Below are 27,267 nucleotides of genomic sequence, written 5' to 3'. Positions count from 1 at the left end.
GTTTGGCTATTCTCTTCTAAACTCTCTCATCAACAAAGCATTTCTGCCCACAGAACTGCCGCTCACTGGATTTTTTTTTGTTTTGTTTTTCACACCATTCTGTCTGTAAACTCTATAGATTGTTGTGAAAATCCCAGGAGATCAGCAGTTTCTGAAATAATGAAACCACAGTCAAAGCCACTAAGGTTAGAGATGTTCAGTGTGAACATCTGCTGCTGCTGCCACATGATTGGCTGACTGCATAATTGCATGAAAGAACAGGTGATTCTAATTAAGTGTTATAAAATAAGGTGAGTGTGTGTATATATAGAGGATATCTAGAACTCTATAGTATATAAAAGTCATTTTACATTTTGTGGATTAATACAGTTAGCCACCATAGGTAAACGTGAAACCTCTAAAAGCGTGGTCTGAAGCTCACCCAAACCTTACCTTACCTACACCAACTCCCAATTACCTGCAGGCAAAGTCAGCCTGTTTATCCACTCTCCTCGTGTGGCTTCAGGCAGCCCTACTCCTCCAGTCTCGCCAGCAACTCCTCCTATTCCAGGTACAGTATCAGCTGAATCCTGAGTCTGAAGTATCAGCTAAAAGTGCTATCATCGCCCCATAGCCTGTCTGTGCAACTTCTGCCAAGCCTAGCTTGCCTAAGCTTTTGCCATGTATGTGCCCTACATTGCTTTAATCAGATAATTGCTCACAGGCTACATTGAAGTGTCTATGTAAACACGGATATTTGTGTTTTAAATGGAGGTCCCTCCATAATGCTGCATTCAGCTAAAACTTGTAACTCTGAATTGACGCTCCCTCAACTTAGAATTCTTATCTAGAAGAATCCCAAGTGTGGTGTCAAATGAACATGGTACCAAGAGTAAGCAAAGTAGCACTTCTATTAAATCTATAACTGACATATACAGCTAAATCTATACAGTTCACTGTTAAATATAGATTGTTCCTAACAAAAGATAAATATGGACGCATCCACGTTTTTTCCGACTTTGTAGCTCGAATATATGAAGGTCAAAAATGATGTAAGTGCTGTGAAAAAGATTTGATTTCTTCTGTTTTTCTGTATATCTCATTCTAAATTGCTTCAGAAAATAAAACAAAATCTAAGATAAAACATAGGCAGCCTCAGTAAAATAAAGATTTTAAACACAAAATACAGTTTTTAAATTATAATGTTATTTACTGAAGCAAAAAAGTTATCCAATACTAACTGGGCCTGTGTGATGTATTTGTGAGGTATTTGCCCCCATAGTTACTAGTTGCAGTTATTACTGGTAAAGGTGGCACAACCAGATTTTAAGTTTAAGGGGGCAATTAGTTTTTCACATGAGTGATAGGTGTTGGATAACTTTTTTTTGATTCAATAAAAAAATGTATTGTGTGTTTACTAAAGTTTCCTTTTTTGTTGTATTTCATTTGAAGATCTAAAACTATTTAGTATGAGAAATACACAAACATAAGAAATCAGGGTGGGGGCAAATACTTCTTCACAGAACTGTAATTCTGAGTTCCAATTTACCACAAGTTGAATGCAGCATTAGATCAGACCGTGCATTCCAAGAACCAAAAGTATTTGTGGTATGTAATTCCAAGGCAGTGACATACCAAAACAGTTTTATTGGCATTTAATTTCTGTATCAAATCTACTTAGACCTAAAGCATCATCACATCTTTATAAAGCTCTTGTAAGGTTCTTGCTTTCTGTGTAGTCAACTCCATTTGTCTTGAGTTGGACGATGAAGGGAAGAAGTGTCTATGTACCCAATGTTTTAGTTGCTGAATGGCTGCACTCCAGCCCTGCAAGCTCCTGCAAACCATTGCTGCAGCTTTTCACATTATATATTAGCTCTGCTTTGTATGAGTGTATTTTTTTATTTTTTTTATTTGAGTATATAATTTTTATATCATTAAAATTCAACTGTGCTTCTAACAATAGACTATGTTGCAAAGCAGCTTTACAGAAATATAAAAAAATTACAGATTCTTAATGAGCAAGCCTGAGGTGATAGTGGCAAGAAAGAATTTTCTAAAATGGTATCAAGAACAAAACCTGTTCTAGGTGATACAGGTATTGTGAACATTATAATGAAGAGCCATATAGATAACAGGCAGGTAGACAAAACTAAATTTGTTAAAAGGATACAGATACATGTCTGGTATGATCATATTGAATATGAATGATTCCTGAGATGACCATGGGACAAGCTTTATAGTGACACCCACAGTTCCTCAGGAACCTCAGGAAATATAAGGCTCTAAGTATATAGGTAAGATTATCCATTGAAGCAGGAAGGTAAGTCCTATGACCTATATTTGGTTTGTTCATGAAAGTTAAACAATAGTTGCTGCTTTTTGTTAACAAAGGTATGAAATGACCAAGTAGTAATTCTTGATTTATCATCACACAGTAATTTTTTCTATCAGTTGTTGTGACCTGAAAAAAATGTAAATCTGAAGAATTGCCTGAAGTCCTCTTTGTGTCTAGGTTGACTAATATACTGACTAATATCTTCTCTGACTAATGCCCTTAGCTGGTTACTGGACAGTCCCCTCTAGTCACAGTCATGGTTGTACCATGTACTATCCATTTTAAGTAACTTGTTTATTGATGTTTGGGATTTATTTATTTTTTTAACCCTGATTGATATCTTTGGGATTTTGTCCTGGTCTTGCTCCTTTGCTCCTTGGTCTTCATGGTCTTCATGGTGCTGTTTGTGTAGGTATGTCCTCAAAAAAAGTCTGGGGCCTTCAAGATACAGATGTATTAATACTGAGATCACATGACACTTTCATGAGACACTTTAATGACACTTTCATGTGATCTCAGTATTAATACACCTGTATCATGTCACTTTGTGCAATGAAAGTGTCATGTTACACTTTTATTGCACACAATAGACTTTGTTTTACTAATTATTTGCACCAACTACACCAGTTTTACATCAAGGGGGTGATTACTGATGCAGTCACAATTTGTAATATTGTTTTAATTTGTGGGTAGTTTTGCAGGCTACTTCAATATTTTGGTCTATCTTATGTACATTCATGACATCTCAATTAAGTCCATTTCAGTTCGAGCATGCAAGAACAAAATGTGGAATAGTTCTAGTGGGTTAGTATGTATGTGTATGTGCTAATATTTATGTAGTGCCCTATATCAAATATGACATGATTAAAGAATCAGTGACTGGTAAAGGTCTGTTGAAAATAAAATTTTTACTTTATGATTTTTTTTATTTAATGAGGCCTTATCTAAATAAGGGATAATCCACAGCTAGGTGGATATGGAAGCAAAGGACCATGAAGTGGAGAGTGGCTTTGTCTGTGGAATGCATCAAAATCTTGTAATGCACAGATTATGCCACTTATCCCGTGGACACTTGCCATCATTGACAATTTAAAGCTGACATTATTAATGTTAGCAGTTCAAAATCTGACTCAAAGTACTTTTTTTTTTTTTTTTTTTTTTTTTTTTTTTTTGTTATCTGATATATCAGTTATTTGATCTAGAAAACTAGAAATGCCCTCTAAATCATACAAAGAGATAAAGTATCTTTAGAATAAATTATAATAAATAGTTATTAGAGAGATTGTGTGTGTGTGTGTGTGTGTGAATTACCTGCGTCTCTGGATTTTTTTTTATATATAAATCGTGCTGCTGCCACATGATATGCAAGTGGCAAATAAGCAAATATGGTTGTATTGGTCAGGTGTCCATGAACTTTTGGCCATATAGTTCAGATCAGCTCATGGACTAAAAACTAGTAGTTACTATACAATTGTTTTTAGCCTGGAATGGCAAAATGTTTGTTTGTGCCTTTTTATCCTTCAAAAACATATGCTGTTTTCTTGTTTTGTGATTACTAATACACTGTAAATAAGTAAGGAACAAAACATGACTAGGAATGCTGTTAAGCAAAATAATTAAGGTGGTGTGTTATGTTAATTAATTTCCTATAACTCTACACCACAACAACATACCAATGATTTAATTTTTTTAGTTAATTAAAGGACAGAATGGTATACATTTTAGAAGTTTACTGCATAATTCAGGGGTTTATTAACCACCCTACATTGTTTATATACTGTGCCACTGTAACATTTGAAAAAATTTATGTTAGTAACATTATGTACAGTGCTGTGAAAAAGTATTTGCCAGAAGAATGTCTGGAGAATGTCCCATCCTGTCTGTAAGTTGAAACTCAAACGCAACTGGATTATGCAGCAAGACAGTGATCCAAAACATAGGAGTAAGTCCTAGTCCTTTCACTAAGTAAGTGAATGACTGATCTCGAGTTATTGGAAGCGTTTGGTTGCAGATATTGCTACTAAATGTGGCACAACCAGATTTTAAGTTTAAGGGGGCAATTAATTTTTCACATGGGTGATAGGTGTTGCTTCAAAAAAATTTTTTTAATAAAAACTGTACTGTGTGTTTATTCAGTTCACCTTTGTTTTATGTTGTATTTCGTTTGCAGATCTAAAACTATTATTAGTGTTGTGTAATGGAGGCACAGACAGAAGCAAGTGCAGGTATGGCAGTTTAATAAAGCAACAAGTCCAAAGGATCAGGCAGAAATCAATAAGCATAGACCGGCAGAGGTCAGGTGATCATGGGCGCTTTCAAAACACTGCTTCATGAAGCTTTGAAACCTTTATGAATCTTTTGTTGCGAATCAGTGGTTCAGAGCACGTATCAAACTGGTCAAGTCACGTGCGTTCAGCAAACCAGGCTTCATTATGTCATACTGTTTTGAAGCGTTTTGAAATTTCCATGATTCACCACAAGGGGGTGTTGATCACCAGGTGAACCAATGAACCAGCGTTTAATAAATAAATAAAACTGTTCTCCGGTCAGTTTTATAATGTAGGTTTATAAAACTGAAATGATTCAATAGTGTTTGGACTGATCCATGCTCAGTGCTTGCCTCAGGGTGCCTTGTTAATCATCTGACATGAAATCCCAAATTTCCTGATTAAAAAAAAAAAAAGACATGGCCAGATGTTGTGGGTTAATGGAATAAGTTTCATGTGAAGAATCTGGACAATCTGTAATTGAACTCCTTTATATAAAACCGATAAACAATTCACAAAAAAAAACAAAAAACAGAAGAAATCAGCATGGGGCAAATACTTTTTCACAGCATTGTATGTATAATGAATGTGACAAAAAAAACCCAAAGGAATATTCCTTGCCCTGTCTTACCAGTCTTTGTGTGTTTATAGGAAAGTAATTCACCACAGGTGTGATGCACAGTAGAAGGGCCTCACATGATTTAAAATAGGTTGTGTTGAGTGTAAATGGTGACTGTTTTTTACCAGTATACTTTCAGTTGGTACTTTACATTAGCTAATTATACTTACATTATTTTGATTAAAATGATGCATTATGTCAGCTAGATATCAAATGGTAGCTCAGCATTTTACATGTGAATTAATAATGCTGTATGTGCCACTTTGAGTTAGCTGATGCACCATCCTGTCCACCACCAATATAGCCACACGAGAGTCAGACCCACTGTCCGACCAGCCGTATCTACTGTGCATGCTCTGGCTCCAAGGTCTCTACCGCTCAGATTCTGGCTCCAAAATTCACAAGATGGTGACTCCCATTTCAACCAAAACACCTCAAAACCGTATAGTGGGAGTAAATGCTGCCATGTTGTGGTCATTATATAGTCATCCACAGGGTAGTGGAAGGACTAAAAAAGTATGTACACCGATTTGCCATAACATTAAAACCACTGACAGGTGACGTGAATAACATTGATTATCTGGTTACAATGGCACCTGTCATGCAGTGTGATATATTAGGCAGCAAGTGAACAGTCAATTCTTGAAGTGGGCAAATGTAATGAACAAGCATAAGGATCTGAGCGACTTTGAAAAGGGCCAAATTGTGACTGTGAACTGGGTCAGAGCATCTCCAAAACAGTAGGTCTTGTGGGGTGTTCCCGGTATACAGTGGTTAGTACCTCCCAAAAGTGGTCCAAGGAAGAACAACCGGCAACAGGGTCATGGGTGCCCAAGGCTCATGATGTGCATGGGGAGCAAAGGCTAGCCCGTCTGGTCCAATGCCACAGAAGAACTACTGTCGCACAAATTGCTGAAAAGCTCATGCTGGCTATGATAGAAAGGTGTCAGAACGTAGTGCATCGCAGCTTGCAACATATGTGGCTGCACCTACAATGGGCACATGAGCTTTGTCTGTGGCTTATATTGGCACAGAAAATTTTACAATATTTCTAATATTAATTTGTGAAATAATTAAATGAAACAAAAGAGTATATAGAGAGTGTCTCTCAAGACCCCATTTGTCAACAAGTGATCACACGTAGGGTAGCGTGTAACACATCTAGATCTAAATATGTAAATGAAAGCTGAAATTCAATTCTTATCATCGCAAATTCATCTTTTGATCGCAAAACAAATGTCTTCAGTGTAGAACAAAAATAAAAGAATTGGTCTTGCCATTCCAATACTTTTGGAGAGGACTTCAATATGTACCTATTTTGTTTTGTCATAGCCTTTTTTGTATGAATAGTACAAAACTGTGTTAAGGAAATTTGACCAAACAGAATAGATACAAAGCCTGAAGGCTGTACATACAATGCAGTATTATTAACTGATTAGAAACACCACACCTACACTGCAACACTTACAACATATGACAGTCATATTACAAACAAAAACTTACATGGCAGCTACTGTGCATTTTGTCATTCTAGGGCTAAAATCTTTGACATAATAATATATTAGCCTGTAAATTAATCTTTCCCCATATGAATTACCTTCCATACCAGTCAGCCATGCCGTAGTCAAAGCCACTGAGATAATGTTTCTGCATTCTGACTTTTTCTGTGAACATTAAATGGAGCTCTTGACCTGTATCTGCAAGATTTTATGCATTGAACTGCTGCCACATAATTTCTGACTGGATAATTGCAAGAATGAACAGGTGCTGGAATATGAGAACCTGGAAATTAGTTTTTCACCCATTTGTGTTGCATTACACAAAGCAGACTTATATGCAAAAATAATTTGCAGTCAAGTATTAGTTTTAAATGCAGAGTATTCAGTGGAGCAAATTTTCAAGAGGGAAGTTTTTTCAAGCATCAGAAGAGGGTGTGTGACTTTCCTGCATGTTCAGGTCACTGTCTTCCTTAGTTTTAAATTTATTTTATTACACATTGTTATTTTTGCAAGCATTTTAACACGCCATACAGGTGTACACTAATAAAGTTTTGCACTTGCTGCTAGTTGATCAGAACTACACAAGGGGGCTTCAGGTAGGTTACTGCCAATCTGCTGGTCGCAGTTGGCAGCCATATTTATCTCATCATTGTATTTAAGTTTATTGTATAAATTTATCTTTAGTAGCTTCATAAAATAGGTTCCATGTTTGCACCTTTGTGATAAAGGAAATAACTTTGGTGTTCCTGTGTGTTTATAAAGGTTCTCTCACTCTCTTATTATGGGACCATCTGGAATGCACCCTACAGGAATCCCACACCCTGCTATAGTGCCATCTTCAGGCAGGCAAGAGCATGACCAGTTTGACATGTATGTAAAACAAAAACAAAAAAACTTTAAAGGTACATTAGTCAAGATCTGGTTCTTAAGTAGGTGGCATAGCCTACATCATTGGAAATGTTTTTACTCCATGACTCCACCTCCCATTCCACCCCAAAATCTATGCTAGCCAGAGTTAGCATTACCACGTCACTTTCAAGTGATGAAGTAGGCTGTTTATTAATGGCACTATCTTACATTTTTATTTAGATATAGAGCCATCCATCCATTTTCTGTACTGCTTATCCTACATAGGGTGGTGGGGAGCCTGGAGCCTATCCCAGGGAATCATCCCAGGAGACACCCTGGATGCAGGACACAATCGCATGCACACTTATACACCCATTCACACACTACGGACAATTTGGAAATGCCAGTCAGCCTACAACTCATGTCTCTGGACTTGAGGAAGAAACCAGAGTACTCGGAGGAAATACCTGAAGCATGGGGAGAACATGCAAACGCTGCACACACAGGGCGGATGTGGGAATCGAATCCCCAACCCCGGAGGTGCGAGGCAAATGTGCTAACTACTAAGCCACCTTGCCCCTCTATTTAGATATAGAGGATAAAATATATCAATTTATTGTCTAAATATTTTACCCAATTGTTCTTGGATGGCTGTGTTTTTGCCAGTGCAGGCATTTTACTCTGACCTGGATTTTGCCCACTAGGTCATTCAACTTCTTGTAGCCAAGTTATAACACCATAAATATGTGAAATTCTTTGAGCTCCCATCCGTTTTTGAGCTAACCATCACTGCTGGTGTTGTTTAGTTAGCATCATTAGATGCAGTTTTTAAAATCATGTTCTGCATAATTCTTACTAGTAAGAAATAATAATTTTAAAAATGACTATCGCATCTTTAAGGATGTAAACTTTTTACGTGCAGAAAGCATTACAAGATCATAACTGGTTCATAACATTTATTACAAACTATGTTATTAATCTTTTATAATTATATGTATTTAATTACATGAAATAATGAGATTTCTACAGTATTTATACGATATTGAAATGTTTAACATAATGAAACTTGAAATGTTTTTCTTCTTTATTACAGTAAGCCTCATCCAGAGTCAAAGAGAGAGAGAGAGCCTAAGAAGCCAGTCATTAAGAAGCCTCTGAATGCCTTCATGCTCTATATGAAGGAGATGAGGGCAAAAGTCATTGCAGAATGCACCTTGAAGGAGAGTGCAGCTATCAACCAGATACTGGGCCGCAGGGTGAGGGTTCTCTAAACAGATAGTGTTGAACAATTAATAACACTAATGTGCCAGGGATATTGTGTTTTATTTTTCAATCAAGCTTAATCTTTTGGCAGACTCCAGTCACAGATGTGGGCTCTAAATAGTTGATTTTGAACACTTCCTCACTGTATGTGATGAGACTGTATGCAAATTTTCAACTGTACCTGAATTTTAAACCTTTTTTAAGCTCATATCTGATGGGCATATTGATATTTTACTGTGTATTTTTAAAATGAGTTTTTATATGGACCAATGTCATGATAAGTGAGTTTATGGCAATCCTGAGTGTCCCAGATGTCCCTGGTGGAAAGCCAGACTCGATCTCCTGGTTGATACGAGTTTCAGTAGTTTCTGTCCAATATCTGTCTGCAAACTATTTGTGGTTCTGTGCCACTTGTTCCAGATGCTGGTGAGTGGTTTCCCACACCTGTTCACTCTGCCTGAACCACTCATCCACTGCTGGAGAATCACTGGGGTTAGCATTCCATGGGAACAAGGGAGGTTGGTAGCCGAGGACACACTGGAAGGGAGTGAGCTGGTTGGCCAAGTGCCTCAGCGAGTTCTGCTATATGCAGAAAATGCGCAGAAAATCCTCCTGGTTATCGGGACAAAAGGATCATAGGAACCCGCCAATGTATTGGTTATCTCACTCCACTTGACCATTGGCTTGTGGGTGATAGCCAGAGGTGGGGTGGATGGCCATTCCCACCTTTTCCATGTATCTCTTCCAGACATGGTACGTGGGTAAGGTGCATGAGACCTTGTCCTGGGCACAAACAGTGCATGATGATATGACCTGGCATTTGGTCTTGACATTTCTTGACATGCTGGGGTATGCAAAGAAAAGACTTTCACTGTGCATATGTATATGTGACCAATAAAGACTCATTATAATTATACAGTGCCGTGATAAAGTATTTTTTCAGTTTTTGTCTATATCTCATAGTAAATAGTTTTAGATCTTCAAACAAAATACAACATAAAACAAGGGAAACCTGAGTAAACACACAATAGTTTTTTTGCTGTATTTTTTTCTACTGAAGTAAATAAATAAAAAAGTTATTCAACATATACACATTTTTCACCAATGTGAAAAATTAATTGTACCCTTAAACTTAAAATCTGCTTGTGCCACCTTTAGCAGCAATAACTGCAACAAACTGATTCCAATAACTGGAAATCAGTCTGTCACTTCTAGGACTAGGATTTACTCCTATGCTTTGGATCACTGTCTTGCTGCATAATCTAGATGCGTTTGAGCCAATTTACAGAACTGAAGGCCGGACATTCTCCTTTAGGATTTTCTGGTAGAGAGCAGAATTCATGTTTCCCTCAATTACTGCGTTTCCCAGGCCCTGAAGCAGCAAAGCACCACACCATCACACTGCCTCCACCATGCTTGACTGTAGGTATGATGTTCTTTTTGTGGAATTCTGTGTTTGGTTTACACCCAGATGTAACGGGAACCCTGTCTTCCAAACAGTTCTACTTTCAACTCATCAGTCCACAGAACATTCTCCCAAAAGGTTTGAGGATCACCAAGGTGTATTTTGTTAAAATTCAGATGAGCCTTAATGTTCTTCTGGGTTAGCAGTGGTTTTCGCCTCACCACCCTTCCATGGATGCCATTTTTGCCCAGTGTCTTTATTGATGCAAGAGAGGCCTGTACTTCCTTTGATGTTGTCCTTAGCTCTTTTGTGACTTCCTAGATGAGGTGTTGCTGTGCTCTTGGAGGAATTTTGGAAGGTCAGCCTCTTCTGGGAAGGCTCATTACTGTGCTAAGTTTTTCCATTTGGAGATAATGGCTCTCACTGTGGTCCTTTGGAGTTCCAGAGAGTTTAAAATGGCTTCATACCTAGGGTCTGAAATGAACTTTTTCGGGGGCGTGGTCGAGCATCGGCTGTGGACGGAGTGGAGGCAGGTTGAACCGCAAGTAACGTGTGATGATTCTCACCTGCATGGTAATCAGTGAAAGGTGATTTGTTAAATCGTAAATGGCGCACTTATATAGCGCTTTTATCCAAAGCGCTTTACATTGTGTCTCATTCACCCATTCACACACACACTCACAGACCAATGGTAGCAGAGCTGCCATGCAAGGCGCTAACTAACTTGCCATCGGTTCAGTGTCTTGCCCAAGGACACTTCGGCATCATGTCATGTGGGCCGGCAATCAAACCGCCAACCCTACGATTAGTGGACAACCCGCTCTACCACCTGATCCACAGCCGCCCATTCTTGTGTCTCTTTGTGCTTTCAGTTGCCTCCCATAGATGCGAGAGTGAAAGAGAGAGAACTAGCAAAGAGCCCTGTGTATTCTTGTGTAGAAATTAAAACTGGTGGAAAGTAAAAAAAGATAACAAAAGTAAAAGATTAAGAATAAAGTGCCTTTTGAGTTGTTCAAAGCCTACCTCCAGCTTCCTCATTTGCATTCGTTAAATTTCAATAAGTTTAAAACTCTCAAATATTCAATCATACATAAGAATATATTAATCCATTCCTTTACGAGCCATTTTCACAGGCTGTTAGGCATCAGTTATTTTATGAATAATAAGCTATGTACTTCTTTTCTTCAGTTTTTTAATTCTAAGATTGATAATGTTCGCAAACAAATTTCTGTCACATCTGACTCTGCCTCTTCACTCCTTCGTCCATCTGGGATCACCTGTGTTTTTTTCACTCATTTCACCCCATTTTTAATGCAGTTTCATAGTTTTGGCCAATTAGTAAGTACGGGGACCAATACTGCACATTTTCACGCAGGCCCAGTTGGTATTGGATAACCTCTTTGCTACAATAAATAACATTTATTTTGTGTTTTCTCAGGTTACCGTTGTCTTGTCTTAGATTTTCTTTTAATTTCTGAATCAATTTAGTATGAGAGATACACAAAAACAGAAGAAATCAGGAAATCAACAAATACTTTTTCATAGCACTGTATGCAATCTCAACTTTCCCCAGGCATGTTGTTGATCAGACACTGAAACACAGAGGGGGAACAAGAGAGTCCATATATCATTGCGCAGTACTCATGGTGGCCAGAAATGGTGCTAAAGGCCTGAGACCTCCTCCTCTAATTTCCACAAAGAAAAATCTGGCTGATGCTGGTGATTTCAATGGTTGAATGTGAAAGAGCTTCAGAGATATATGCCTGCATGATTAGTCTTCTTTGGTGGAAAGAGGATATTTGCAATTTTGAGGGGGCATTGTTCCAAGCATTAGCTCAAAGGCACAGTCATATAGACAATGTAGAGGCAGGCCACTGGCTTTTGATTTGCTGAACACTTCATGATTGTTCTGAGAATGGAGATGGTCTCATGATGGAGGGCACTGGCTTGGAACTGAAGAGGTTTGGTGCAGTGTATTATCGATCCTCCAACTATGGGACCCCCATCTAGAGCCTGAATATGAAGCGGATTCTGAATAGGTTGAAGGCAGAGCTTGAGCTTTTCTGCAACGACCAGTCGATGCACCTGCACCAGAGTCAATCAGAGCTGTAAAGATAGAAACACCTTCTGAGTCCCTTATCTGAATGGGAATCAAGAATGCTTGAGGGGAAACTTATTTATAGGGACTCACCATGAGTGGGTGCTGTTTGGTAGGAGCCCACTCCCTCAGTGGTAATGATGGCTGTTGGACTGGATGCACCAGACACTGGGAAACTTGGTGTAGATCACTGCCACAATATAAGCGTAATCCTGCTGTTCTTAATAATTCACATTCGAGGGCTATGAGTTTGGCTTGGTCAGTCTGCATACTTTCAACGGGGCTCTCATCAGGTAAGGATCTTGGTTTTTTTGGGGGCATGACGATTACAAAGCGAAATCAGTGAGGGTGTCTAGGGATTTTTGTTTATCATGACATTCATGCTCGGTGAGCCTTGGTAATATGTTGCCTTGAGTGCATTCCAGTGGTGAGTGTTCTGAACACCAAGGAGTGTTTGGTGACCCAGTATAATTCCCCTGGGTCACTGATAGGAGTTGTTCTCCAATCACTTTACCTTCAGGAGCATGATCAAATACATGGCAAAATAATTCAATGAATTGGTCATAGGAAGAAATTTGCTCCCCACCTTGGGACCACACATGCCCAGGTTGCCTAGGTCAGTGCTTTGTCCATGAGTAGATTTATAAACTGGGCCATCTTGCATTGTTCAGACACTCCTCCTTGCTTGGAGAAGTACAGAGAACTCTGAAGCAGAACCCCTTTACACTGAGCTGGATTACCAGAATTCTTTTCAGGACGAGCAATGAGAGGAAGAGCCAGGGAAGATGATGCTGCCATGGTTGTTGGTGTATAACTGCACAGTTTAAGCTTAGCTCACACTGCACAATTTTAAGCCCGATTTGCAAGTCACTGAGCTCTCCGGGCAATTGGCGCTCGCCAATCGACAGTCGATCGGTATGTGTGAACTACTCAACGACACATCGCTGAGGCATTGCCAACACACACAGATATTTGTCATGCTAAATATCTGGAGTTGTTGGGCGACTCCACATCTTGTCGTGTGAAAAGTGTCATCACTGGCAGTGATTGCGGCGAAGAGCTACAGCCAATGAGAGAGCAAGGCATGGGTTGAGGTCTCCATGAGGAAGGGAAATCCGTAAAACAGGCTTGTCATTACAAAACATTTTTTATTCACCTCCAACTCTCTATGTAGCACACACAATCCCTGCTGCCCGCATGTGCAAATCCATTCTTTCACCCACTTTCTTTGTCTTTTCCTTTTTGGGGTTTCCACAGCACAAATCATTGTGTAAACAGCTCACACCGCTTGTTTCTGTCCTATGTCCATCTTCAAGTAAACAACTCCTGTTTCGCACGTGGTTTTCCCGTCATATATCCGTGTCACTTCTCGCGTGTGTTTTTGTGACAAAACGTATTTTGAACAACAGATAAAGTCATTGGGTGACAGTCATTGTCAGATCGTGTAGGGTGTGACCCCCTGTCACCGAGCAATCACGTAGTGTGAACACCACAATGACTTCATGACTCATTACAAGACAGTAAGTCGTGTAGTGTGAACAGCACAGCGATCTAATGACATTGAAAGTCGTGTAGTGTGAACTTAGCCTTACCCGTTGAGCATGGCTATATGTTCCTGTTGCTCCCCTACTAAGCAGCCCTGAGCCTCCATCTTCTGTTACTTGTCGAACATTCCCACTGCTTCCATTTTTCAAGCGAAGTATTCTGTGAGGCAGCAGAGATGGCAACAGTTGCAAGAAATGCTTTTACAAGTATTGGTGGACATAAAACAAATACATTTTTTTTTTCATTTCTGAAAAAAAGACTAAAATAGTCCTGTGTAAATAATTGAAAATATACACTGGTTTAAATGAATTGTGAATTAGTTTTTCTTTTCTTTTTTTTCTTTCAGTTAGAAACCTATCTTACAATGTTATGTGTATGTGTTTTACAGTGGCATGCTCTGACTCGTGAGGAACAGGCTAAGTACTATGAGCTTGCCAGGAAAGAGCGGCAGCTTCACATGCAGCTCTACCCCAGTTGGTCTGCCCGAGACAACTATGTGAGTGCTGTTAGACACACACAGATATACACAGACATAGGAAGACAGACAGACACATTGCCAAGAATATCTACAAAAGCAATGGTCCAGTCCATTCAAAACTGCATGCAGTGCCAAAAAGTCATCATGTCTTTCATGTCCTTATGACACTCAATATGGTAGTTTCAGTCTTTGTTAAATTCTGAGCACTTATCACATTAGATTTGAGTGGTTACTAAGGAGAACTAGGATACATTTTATTCCAGAATCAGTAAATAACAATGAATTGGTAAATGACAGTTGGAATTTGAGGGCATGCAACTGTAAACTGATAGACCAAGACAGTTCCATACCACATATTCACTCACTTAACCTTAAAGTACCCCTGAGACTGGATTCAATTATAACCACATTATGGTTCTACATGCTACATCCATGTTATTAAAAATAGATATTTATAGGTCTTATTATTGAATTCTATTTTGGTAAGTACTGTGATAAGCTAATCTGAATTAAACAGTATGGAAGAATGATTAAATTTCTGTTTTTAAATATATTGAAATAAGATATGCTATATTTGCTTTATTACAACAGCTAGAGTTTAGCTGTAGCATTTATGATTTTTACCCCTTGCTACAGTGAAATAGGAGGTTCAAAAGTTATGAGCACAAATGTACTTTGAACTTTGACTTTTAGACCTTGAGGGGAAGAGCACAAATTGGTGAGATGAGTATTGGAACTATCAGTGTGCCACATATCAACTTTTTTTTCCATATGGTTGTAGGGACAGCAATAGACTGGCATGGCAAAAGAATAATAGTGATTATTATGTTAAACCGTTTCATTTGTGTTCTTTGATTGTCATCTAGTGGTTAAGTGTTATCTATGTGAAAGAATATTTTAACTTTATGAAAAACATGAATTTCTTTAGACATTCATATATATATACATATATATATTTTTATACCTACAAAGGTTTACAGTAGTAAAATAAACATAGAAATGAAATTCATAAAAATTAATCACAGTGATTGTTTTTTTCTGGAGTTCACATGAGGGGAGCCTATATGATTTGTTCTCAGTACTCTGTATGATTTGTTTGGGGGGGGTTAGCAGGAAAGACTTTGTATGCTCTGCGTGTGGTAGGCCCCAGCACTGGGTTTTGGGTTTTAAAAAATGTTGAAGGGTTTTGAGGAAATTCCAAATTTGCATAAAATACAATGGTATGATTTATTATTCTTATTCTTATTTTATTATTATTATTATTATTATTTTATTTGATTTTATTTATTTTATTTTTTAATCATGTCAGAAATCAGATGACACCAGAATTATGAATTTATTCTAAATGGTTCCAGAGTAAATTGCAAAAACATGTGTTTTGAAAATTGCGGTGTGGTCCAAATAAGTATTCTCAGGTTTCATGTTAATCCCATCAAGATGGCTTCACTTACTGTTCGGTGGCTTTGCCATCAGATCTGTTTGTGTGTTATAGCAGAATGTTTTGGATAACAACAAAAAAATAAACCTTCTGATAACTTTTATGTAGAGTCATCTGAATGTTATCTTTGCCTGACTGTGAGCATTGTGAAAGTTTTACAGTTAGGCAGCACTGCTTGCAAATGACTCTCTTCCCGGCCAAAGGGAGATTTGTTTCAAGGTTTCAGAGCCGTGCAGATCTGGGCCAGCCTCTGCCGAGGCAGCCAGCCGGCTAAGGTCCTGGGGATCTCGTATGGATCTGGAAGAGGAGCCGGAGATGAGCGCGCCGCTATCTCTTTCTCTGTCTTCTGAGTCCAGCTCTCTGCCTGACTTTGGAGCTTGCGTCGCGACTCCTCCTTCCGCCATGGAAAGCCAAAACACCTTCTCTGAATCTGAGGAGCCAGTAGGGGGTGCCATTGCACCAAAAACCAAGAGCAGCTCTCAAGCAAATAAAGAGCTGATTGAGGTGATTAAGTGGGCAGTTGAAAAGCTAAATATAGTCTGGCCCAGAGAAGAGGAAGTGGCTCCTAGCAGGCTGGATGGGCACTTCCTTTCCAGTGAAAATAAATCTCCCTTTTTTCGAGAAGTGCATGATGAAATATCACTTTTCTTGGGGAAACCATACACTAGTCGTGTTTATAACCCCGCAATGTCTGATTACTCGGCCGTCATGGGGAGTGAGCAGCATGGCTATTTAGCTATGCTGAATGTGGAGGATGCGATTGCGAGCCATCGACGGCAGGTAATTTAGGAGCATCGCCTATGCAGCAGCGGGTCTTGCTTGTGGGTCACTGCATTCAATGGCAGTGTTGCAGGCCTACCAAACAGACCTGCTGAGTGAGCTCGACACTGGAGAGGGAATTGGGCCCGAGGCAGTGGCAGAGATGCGCTGCACCACAGATTTGTCTTGCGGTGGAGAGGCACCTATGGCGCAAACTCTCAGGGATGGGGTACAAAGATAAATTCTCCTTGCTGGACACCCCTGTTAAACCATCCTGCCTGTTAGGCAGCACAGTTAATGCCATCGCCGACAGGTTTTGCGAAGCAAAACAGCAAACGGCGGTGTTCAGCCAGTTCTTTCCCTGTCGTGTCGAGTTTGCTAGTGCACTAGTGTGAGGGAGGCACAGAAGGCAAGTGTGATGGCCTGCCCCCCCTGTGGAGAGCCAGGGGGACCAGGCAGCCACAGCCGCAGCCTGCTAATAGGCCTGATGTGAGAATGATCATAAAAGCCAAGCAGGCAAGGAAGGAGCGGTCCTGATGGGCCACGGAGGGGCATATCTGGGGACATTAGGTTGTTAGGGTAGATAGCCCCCAGTGCTACTGTAGGGCTTCCTCTAACCAAGGCCGTCCCAAGTTTTCAGTCTTCTCTGGTCAGTGAGCTGTCACAGGGAAACGAAAATCTGATGCTTTCCCTCCAACAAAATGTGGAAAATATAACGTCGCTAAAAGACCATCCCTCTCGGAGAAAAAGGGGCCGTAGAACATGTACCCTGTTCCCTAAGGAAGGGAGGCTTTTACAGCCGTTATTTCCTGGTCTGCAAAAAAGATGGGAGTATACGGCCAGTTTTAGATCTACGTCATCTGAACCGTACTCTTTGGACATACAGGTTCAAGATGCTGACGCTCAAACTTATCATGCCACAGATTCAGTTCGAGGACTGGTTTGTGATGGTAGATCTAAAATATGCATATTTTGACATAGGAATATTGCCCAGTCACAGGAAGTTGAACCTCAAGAAAAGTATGCTTTCTCCAGTGCAGAGGACAACTTTTCTGGGGGTTATATGAATTCTATTACGATGAAGGCGTTTCTATCCCCAACACGCATAGGGTTGATCCTATCAACATTTGAGCAAGATAAAGCTTTATCTCTGCATTCCTTCCAGTCTCTACGAGAGACTGTTGGGACTTATGGCAGCATCAGCCAATAGCAGCAGGCTGATGGGCCTTTTGCACGAGACTGTTCAGTGGTGGCTGAAAAGCCTGGGTTTTCGTCCGAAGACGAAACCTCTGAGAGTAATCAGTGTCACGTGGCGATGCCTATGTGCTCTGAGTATTTGGAGGTGTCCCCAGTTTCTAGCCTCGGGTCACACTCTAGGGGTGTCTCCTTATCGTAAGACGGTAATGATAGATGCCTGGTGGGGACAATAGAGGTGATGCTGTGTCAAAGCAGCGCGTCTCTAATTGGATAGGGGAAGCAATCTCTATCGCTAATGAGGCGAGCAGTCTTGCTACACCTCTGGGCATAAGGGCTCATTCCAGTAGGGGGGTCGCCTCCTTGAAGGCTTTATCCAAAGGGGTATCCTTTTCTGTGTGTGCTGCTGCAGGGTGGTCTATGCCACACACATTCATTCAATATTACAGCCTGTATATTCATTCCGCCCCGGGCTTGAGTGTCTTTTTGAACAGGCCCTACCCTCGGTATGACGGAGTGGGTATTCTCGTTCCCATAACGTTGTGCTAACGCAACGTGGGTTCCCTTTGAAAGGGAATGTCTGGGTTACACATGTATCCCTGTTCCCTGAGAAGGGAACGAGACGTTGCATAGCTTTGTCATACTGGCCTGTGAATTGCGTCTTCACTACAGATAATAGAGGCTGATGGCGTGGTTCACAGGTGTGGTGTATATCTATCATGCGACGCGCTTAATTGCCACGTCACCTGATCACGACAGGCCTATCAAAAAATGTTACACAAGCTTCAGATGCCAGTCACACACACAAGCGTTTCCCATAGCATTGTTCTAACGCAACGTCTCGTTCCCTTCTCAGGGAAAAGGGTTACATGCTTAACCCAGACATTCACTGTAAACCTTGTTTTCCAAGAAATATGTTTGTTTTTGTGTGCAAACATGGATGTTTGTGGACTTCTCGGTTGGTCCGCAACACTTCCAGTCTTTTTGAATCTGTTAATAACTTTGGCAGCAGTGTCATATGTGATGGTTCTCATACTACACCCTTGGACCACTAAAAATCCTAACAATACAAGAGGGGTCCCCTAAAAATCATAATAAAAACAATAGGGTTCCAGCACTATGTGTGGTAATAGGAACACAACAGGTGCACAAACAGATACAGGCATACATTTTCTTTAACCTTGCTGGTCCAGGAGTGATTGAATGTGAACGCTCATTTGTCTATGTGCAGGAAATGAGAGAGCCCGGCCACGTCATAACTCCAGCTAAATCCAGAAAATAACCTGTCTGTTTGAAAAGAAAGTTTAGTGAGATTTGTGCTGCTCAAATGATTGTTACAATGAAATTACAAAAATTCTATACAAGGTCCCAAAATCCAGGTGAGCCTATTGAATCTTTTTTTCAGTGACCTACAAATGAAAGCAAAAAGCTACAAATTTGTTTTTTTACAAGAGGAACTTGTTCAGGATATACTTGTGTGCCATCAACAATGATTTCAGAAAAATTCTGCTGCGTGGCCACAGACATTAGCTAAAGCCATAGAAAATTTAAGCTGATAAAATTTGAGCTGACGGAGCAGCATATTAAAATCCTAGCATTACATCAGCAACATTCCACTAATGACGATAGTGTACATCAGACATCAGTGCAAAAACACAAAGAAGGCAAAAAGCTGATATTTAGACCTGAAATTTAAAAGCATCTCCAACTATCACAAACTGTAGCAATTGTGGAGGTAGTAATGCAGTTAAGAGAAGCGCCCTGCTTAATCTCAGCAATGCAACAAGTGCAAAAAGTAGAACTATTTCAGAAAACATTGCAGGACCTCAAAAAAAGTCAAAGTATACACAAGCCTAGAAAGTTGGTCCATCAAACTGGGGCTGTAACAAATCAACAGCAATGGTGCTGAGTTACTCTTTATTAATGTTGTGACAATGCAGCAAAACATTGACACAACTAAACTGAATAAAAAAACCAAACTGTTCAGCACTGTTCATATAAATGGCAAACCCAAACTAAAGGGCAACATCTCAGCAAAATATTATGTGATCTTGTACAACACATTCAAACTTGTGTGCCAAGGCAAGCCACTTGACAGTTCAAACATTGCAAGGCTGATTGCCTACAGTAGCAATGAAATAAAAACTCTAGGATCAGTCATAGTACTGTGCAACTCAGCAGGTCAGAGTCATCATTTCCAGGCTGAGTACAACTGTGAATTTCAAGGGGGGACAGCATTCTAGTTAACAAAAATTTCAGGAAATGAAGAGGGTTTCTATGTTTTATCTTATATTGAAAGCCTACAAAAATGAGTTTTGCACATAAATGCAAGTTCAGAGCGGAGATATTATGCGTGTGGTTGTGCAATGTTGACTTTCCTGATTGGCCATAATACCTACAGGCTGCTGCCAGTGGGAATGCTTCTCTATCAGTGTGCGTCCTCACAGGACCGATCAGACCACCTCAGGTAAGTTAACGAGTCTTAACGGAGTCGAAAATCTTAACAGAAACAGTTACTTTAACAGATGTGATAGTAGAAACTTTGATATGGATAAAGCTGCATGCACGTACCTGAAATGATCCAGGTTTAATCTATTTTGAACGCCCTTATTCATCTTAATTTCTTTTCATTATCATAGCTTGCTATATATTATACCCACAGTTATGTTAGCCTACATGTGTAATGATAATGATAATGAGTTTTTTTGGGGCAGTGGTGGTTTAGCAGTTAAGGCTCTGGGTTACTGATCAGAAGGTCAGGGGTTCAAGTCCCTGCACTGCCAGGCTGCCACTGTTGGACCCTCGAGCAAGGCCCTTAACCCTCTGTGCTCCAGGGTCGCTGTATCATAGCTGACCCTGTGCTCTGACCCCAACTTCCAAACATGCTGGGGTATGTGAAGAAAAGAAATTCACTGTGCTGAAATGTATATGTGATTAATAAAGACTCATTATTATTATGTTAGCCTACATGTTTATTACAAATAGAAACTTGGTCGGTAGTTACATAGAGATATGTAATGTTTAATGTGTTTTAGCTATCATTTATGCAGATTCTCAAGCCACCACAGGCTTTTTACTATACTGTTCATTTTTTTTATTGCACTGACACAGGCTGTCACTTTTATTTTGTTGATAGTCAAAAAGGCAAGAAAGAGAGAGAGAAGAGTTTGAAGGAGAGAGAGACAGTCAGTTGGGCAGGATGAAAATATATATTAAATTACTTTGGACCACCGGGCAAAAAAGAGAGGGCAGATGTTTGCAAGAGGGCAGAGGGTTGAGATATGGAAGATAAGGATGAATGAATGTGCCACACATAATTAATTAATGTTGCTCATTGACCTTTCATGTGCCTGTCTTGATACTCAAGAAAGCATATTGTTTGGAGGAGACATGAAATAAGTGAAATGTTATTATATATTATAGCAGTATTTATGTTTATATTATATTTACACCCCAATGTAATGTTAACTCACATCTGTCAACATTATGTACATATAATATAATGCATTTTTTTTATGTGCAAATTTAAATAAATAAATAAATAAATGCAGCAATAACATGGTCACTGTGCATTTGGTAGCAGCACATGTCTTCTTCATGACAGTATTTTGACTTTTACTTTGAAAATACAATGACTGCTGTACAAGTATACCTTGTAGTGATGGGAAGTTTAATTTAAATTATTGATTCCTTTGAATGTTTTTAATGACTCTGACTTCCAACTCAAATTCTAACAAATTCAATTTCACCTGGAGGAATGTAAAGCCTTCAGCTTGCTCCACTCAAAATTCTAGCCTGTATGCCTGTGTAAGGTCATACAGGAGACCAATTTTAAAATACTTGTTTAATAAATTTCCAAACACTGGGGCAGCTGTGGCTCAGGTGGTAGAGCGGGTTGTCCACTAATCGTAGGGTTGGCGGTTCGATTCCTGGCCCACATGACTCCACATGCCCAAGTGTCCTTGGGCAAGACACTGAACCCCAAGTTGCTCCTGATGGCAAGTTAGTGCCTTGCATGGCAGCTCTGATACCACTGGTGTTTGAGTGTGTGAATGGGTGACTGAGACACAGTGTAAAGTGCTTTGTAGAACCACTAAGGTTAAAAAAGCACTATATAAGTGCAGGCCATTTACCATAATAAAAATACACCCTTGCTGTACAACTTTATGAAATGCATTTCAATTGGTAAATCACAAACTTAAGATGTCAGATTTTATGCTAAACTACCAAATAAATCACATGAAATTTGATTACATACACCTTTATGAGATTAAAATGTTAGATTGTTAGAATTGCGCTAGAATTTGTAAACCAATGGCACTAACATTGGGCCTCATTTATAAAGCTGGATACAAATAGATTTATTTGTAAGAGCATTTGCACAAGAACGCTGGTATTCATGAAAATCCTGTCAATAAAGAAAAATTTTCAGATCCTACTAATGCTCCTGATTATGTGTAAATTTATGCATAAGAGGACTAACTATTGTAGGCCTTGATTTGATCACCTTCAAATCATATAATTTGGATGGAATTCTATACTTTTATATATGGAATGTACTGTTGAGGTTAAATTGCTTATTTTTTTATGTTTACAGCATTTAGCAGACACCCTTATCTAGACATATAGAAGTGCTTTGTAGTCCATCAAAAACACATCCTCATGTTAGTTTACTAGGTCAGGGACAAAGAATACCATCAAGGAAATTTTATGAAAACCAGTCATATTATATTATTGTCATTAATTAGAGAATATGAAAAATAAAGAAAGTGAGCCAGTACAAACAGGACAAATACAACTAATAATTTAATTATTATAAAAGAAATTCAAAAAACAACACAGCGGACAGAACATTCAGCGCTCGCTTATTATTATTAATATAATATATTATTATATACTTTTATTTGCATAGTGCAAATAGTGTGCCATCAAATTGTGTTCCTGACTCTCCTCATTCAGTGGTGGTGTTCTGGGGTGGAATTCAAATTCACATCCCCCAAGGACTGCACTTTTTGCATGTTTATATAATGCACAGGTCATGAACCTGTTGTGTTATGCATTCATGGAAATTATTTGAGCAAATATTCCAGTATTGCAAAACAGTATTCAAATGCAATAAGTAAGCTTTGGATATACCATATCAGAGATATGGAATGAGATGTTTTCAACACCTCCTGGTTATTGCAAAGAGACAACTCATACAATGGAAGGTGTTAGTGCTCATGAAACAGAAGTGCTTCACACTCACAGATGCAATTTTATGCGGTTAATTCACATCTCACACATGGACAAGAGAAAAAAAAAATTGGACTAGGGATGTCACAAAAAGACATGGCATATAATTTTCTTGCTTCTCATCTTTTTTTACAGTACACTGATGACTTGCTGATATCACCAACAAGTACACAGGTTCTCTAATCAGCTAATTAACAGCTATTTCTGAGTTGAAGTGGGTGTGTTTCATTCAGAGGACAGCAAGACAGAGGGTACAACAGAACCAGGGCTGGGAACCTGTGACTTAGTATATCAATGTTCCTAACAGTCCCAGGCATGCACATTTCAACAGGGGAATTAGTCGCTGAACATATAGACTAGCTGTATGTACAGAATGTACATCGTGCATTGCTACTAATCTCCACCTAATGATTTTTTAAAAAAATGTAGTTAGTCATTTTTCTTGGTTATGTCTGCACAAATATCATTAACAAATTATTCTGTATGTGTACATTCATTTACAGGGCAAAAAGAAGAGAAGAAAAAGAGACAAGCAGCAGGATTCTGCCACAGGTACATCCATGGTTATGTTCACATATCTTTTGTCTTAATGAAATATATCATGGAAAATTCAATTTACTTCAACAATGTGGTACAATATCAGCTTAATCATAGCATAAAAAACAGATTCTATATTTAAAAAAAAAATTAAAAATTGGAAACAGCTACACTATATGGACAAAAGTTTATGGATACCTGACCCATATGTTTTTTTTGAACATCCCATTTCATATTTAGTTCCTAACTAACCTCCCCCAAGGGAATGCACATTCCCTGGCTGAGAACATAGAAAACCTCCATGTAGGAAAAAAAAAAAGCAGTTTTAAAAGGAAATTTCTCTTCACACCGAATTGTTTTGGAGCCTTCAGTAAAGGGTTCTAACTTTTATTGCTTTTTCGTGTTCTCTCTGTCTGTTAACAATGGACTCTGCCCATGTCCTCTTCCGATCTTCCTTTTGCTCCTTCCTTTTCTGTGTGTGCATGCTTGCTGGTTTGCATTCAGACCCTGGCTTCCCTAAGAAATGCCGAGCTCGTTTCGGCCTCAATCAACAAATGGACTGGTGTGACCCCTGCAGGTGTGTACTTCTCCTTTTCTGCCATCCTCAAATTTGTCCATTGTTCCTTCTGTCTGTTGCTGCTGTCTGCTGCTTTGCATGGTGTCCTCTACTAACACTAGAGCATACAAGGGTCAGTATGTTTTGGTAAAATAAATAAATGAAAATATTTCTTAAAACCTGATTTAAAGTTATTACAACCACATGTTATATTTGTAAATAAGATGGATGTTAACCAACTCAACAGCAAAATTAAATTTTACACATGCCCTAGTATCCTAAAACATGCTGACTGTAGCTTTAGAATCAGGACATTCTTTGAAATAAATTTACAATAGACAAATAATGTTTTTTTTTTTTTTTGTCTTTTAATTAATTATAGCTCAGACATCTTAATTCCAGTCTTGGGGAAGCCTGTTCTCTGAACATTTAGTGTTTTTGCTGTTCTAACATGCCTGAATTTGAATTAGATGTTTTAGATTTGGTGTGTTAAAAGGTGCAGAGCAGGTTTCAGCTTTTAATATATAATTGTCATTTAGGATTCATAATTATAAGGTATTATTCAAAGATGTACAGTGTTTGTAACTTTCAGTCTGTAACTATGAAACACAATTTGCAGTTATATGACAAAATTTTAATGTTGCAAATTAAAGCAAAATTATATAAATGTCCATGAGACGTCATTTTGTCATGTGACATTTTTTGAAAATTTAAACATAAAGTTTTCTAAAAGCTGCTGGATCTAAAATTTTGGAATTTGTACTCTCTGTGGTAGGAAAAATGCTACAGCAATCTATTTGCAGAACATTAACATGGGTTGCACTGCACCCGTCTCCACCAAACAGATTAATGGGTCAGGTCACATTAGGAAGAGAAAAAAAAACTGACAGAATAATAAAACTGAGAATAAAATAACATTATTGTGCACATTACTGTGACTGTCTGTATTATTAGGTAAAAGAGCAAAATCTTTTGGTTGCTCCACAGTAATCAGACAGTGTATTGATTAAACTAATGGGTAAATTTATACCAAGACTGCAGAGAAGCACATCAATATTCAGACCTCAGTTGTAACAAAGACTTACATTGGTACTTGAAATTTTGTGAACCCTTTAGAATTTTCTATACATCTGCATAAATATGACCTAAAACATCATCAGATTTTCATATAAGTCCTAAAAAAAAGTAGACAAAGAGAACCAAATTAAACAAATAAAACAAAAATATTTTTAAAACATTTATTTATTGAGGAAAATGATCCAATATGACATATCTGTGAGTGGCAAAAGTGTGAACTGCCAAAGTTTAAAAAACCTGTCAAAGGTTAAAAAACCACCTCTAAAGAGTTTGCACTCCACCAACCCACAGTCAGACAGATTGTGTACAAATTAAATTAAATTCAAGACCATTGTTCCCCTTCCAGGAGTGGGGTCCAACAAAGATCACTCCAAGAGCAAACCATAGTCCAAGAGGTCACAAGGGAACCCAGGGTAACTTCTAAGCAACTAAAGGTTATTGGTTATAATGTTAATGTTCAAGAGTCCACCATTAGGTAAACACTGAACAGTAAAGGTGTTCTCCAAAAATAACTTTTCTGCCATCTACAGTCTGCTAAATATCATGTGGACAAGCCAGAAGGCTATTGGATAAATATTTTGTGGACAGATGAGACCAAAATACAATTTTTGGTTTAAATGAGAAGTGTTATGTTTGGAAAAAGTTACTCACAGATGGATAATATTGGAACATTTTCCTCAGTAAGTGAATGAGCAAGTATAATACTTTTGTGTGAAAATCTGATGATGTTTTAGGTCATATTTATTCAGATATATCGAAAATTCTAAAGTGTTCAGAAACTGTCAAGCACCACTGTAGCCTATGTCCTGTGAACACATTACAATTTCTTGACCTTGATTTAGTATCTCATGGATTCATTAAGTTAAGCACACAATTAACTGCACAAAATATATTATAAAATGCAAAGAATAATAGGATTTGCTGAATTACATGCTAATTTATAAGCTTCCACATAATGAGGGTGGTAGCCATAAATTAAATCAAACTTGCAGTGAAAAATGTGATTACTATTAAGACTATTGCAGTGATATATTGGCTATTTACTAGATTCCTATTAGATGTCTATTAGATGTATTTTCTGTCCCTGATTTTTTTTTTTGTAAGGTCTAATATGTTTGGAGAGGGATCTTGGCTCAGTCCTCCATGCAGAACAAAGTCCAAGCTTTACAATGTTATATTTGGGCATGTGGGCTGTTTTTGTGTTCCTGTAGCCATCCTGTCTTGATTTGAATATACAGTCAGTTGATATTATTATTTTAGCTGTCTATCACAGGATACGACAGTTGAAATTAAATAATGCATGTGAGTTCAAAGTGCAGACTTTAAAGACAAATTAAAGACAGGCTTTAATTTGAGACTATTTACATCTAAATCAGACAGTCATGTGAAAATAAGTAAACCCCATGGAATTTTTAAATTTATTTTTTAAAAAGATATTTGGACAAGAAAACTTTTGATACTCTTTGAAACAGTGCCTATTAAATAAAGTGACATTTTGTAGTAATTTTCACAATTTAAATTAACAAAAAAACAACTCAGATCTGTCACATGGAAAAAGTAAGTACACCCCTACATTTATCACACAATCAAATCAATAAAATTATAATCGGGTATTCAAGATTTGGTGCCAGTGATTAGACCCTGCTTAGGGAGTGCAGCTGGAACCTGTCTTATTTAAACCTGTCACATCTAGTGCCTGGTGTTCCCTTTGATATTGAGTTGTGTGGTGCTATCAGAGTTGGGTATTACGTGTTACTGTAATCTAATGACTTTTTCTGATAATGCTGTAATGTAATGCATTACATTTTAAATTTATATAATTTGATTAGATCAATAAATACTGATATCAATAAAATTACATCTGTTACAAATGTATTGTTAAGAAAACAATATTAAGTACAATGCATTTTTAAAATAAATCACATTCTGCCCCAAAGATTTTTTTCTTTAGCACCGAATTCTCCACTTGGAGCAGTTTGTCACTACGTAACTGAACATCAGTAAAAGAAGATCACCTGTAATTTTATATCTCCAGTGAACAGAGGCGAGACCAATCAAACAGGGTTTACAGGAAAATACATGGAAACACTCGTATCTTATTGGCTGACAGCGCTCAATTCTGCCAAACGCT

The 27,267-nt window shown here is 38.4% G+C and overlaps 1 protein-coding gene across 14 annotated transcripts in view; it reads left to right on the top strand.

The window, feature by feature from the left end:
- Positions 1 to 27,267, top strand: part of tcf7 (transcription factor 7) — a 90,317-nt gene that overhangs the window by 55,947 nt on the left and 7,103 nt on the right. For 4 of the 14 annotated variants that reach the window (XM_017492527.3, XM_017492532.3, XM_017492529.3 and 1 more), the window contains exons 6-11: positions 464 to 550; positions 7,465 to 7,572; positions 8,645 to 8,807; positions 14,251 to 14,358; positions 20,133 to 20,198; positions 23,470 to 23,518. In XM_017492527.3, the coding sequence (XP_017348016.1) occupies positions 464 to 550; positions 7,465 to 7,572; positions 8,645 to 8,807; positions 14,251 to 14,358; positions 20,133 to 20,198; positions 23,470 to 23,518 (581 nt within the window). Of the gene's footprint in view, positions 1 to 463; positions 551 to 7,464; positions 7,573 to 8,644; positions 8,808 to 14,250; positions 14,359 to 20,132; positions 20,199 to 23,469; positions 23,519 to 24,007; positions 24,081 to 27,267 lie in introns of all 14 variants that reach the window. The other 10 variants (XM_017492530.3, XM_017492534.3, XM_017492535.3 and 7 more) reach the window with 7 other exon arrangements.

The sequence above is a fragment of the Ictalurus punctatus genome, chromosome 18 (genome assembly GCF_001660625.3).
Source record: "Ictalurus punctatus breed USDA103 chromosome 18, Coco_2.0, whole genome shotgun sequence".
In the NCBI taxonomy this organism is placed as follows: Eukaryota; Metazoa; Chordata; class Actinopteri; order Siluriformes; family Ictaluridae; genus Ictalurus; species Ictalurus punctatus.
This window is presented reverse-complemented; position numbering and strand designations above follow the sequence as displayed.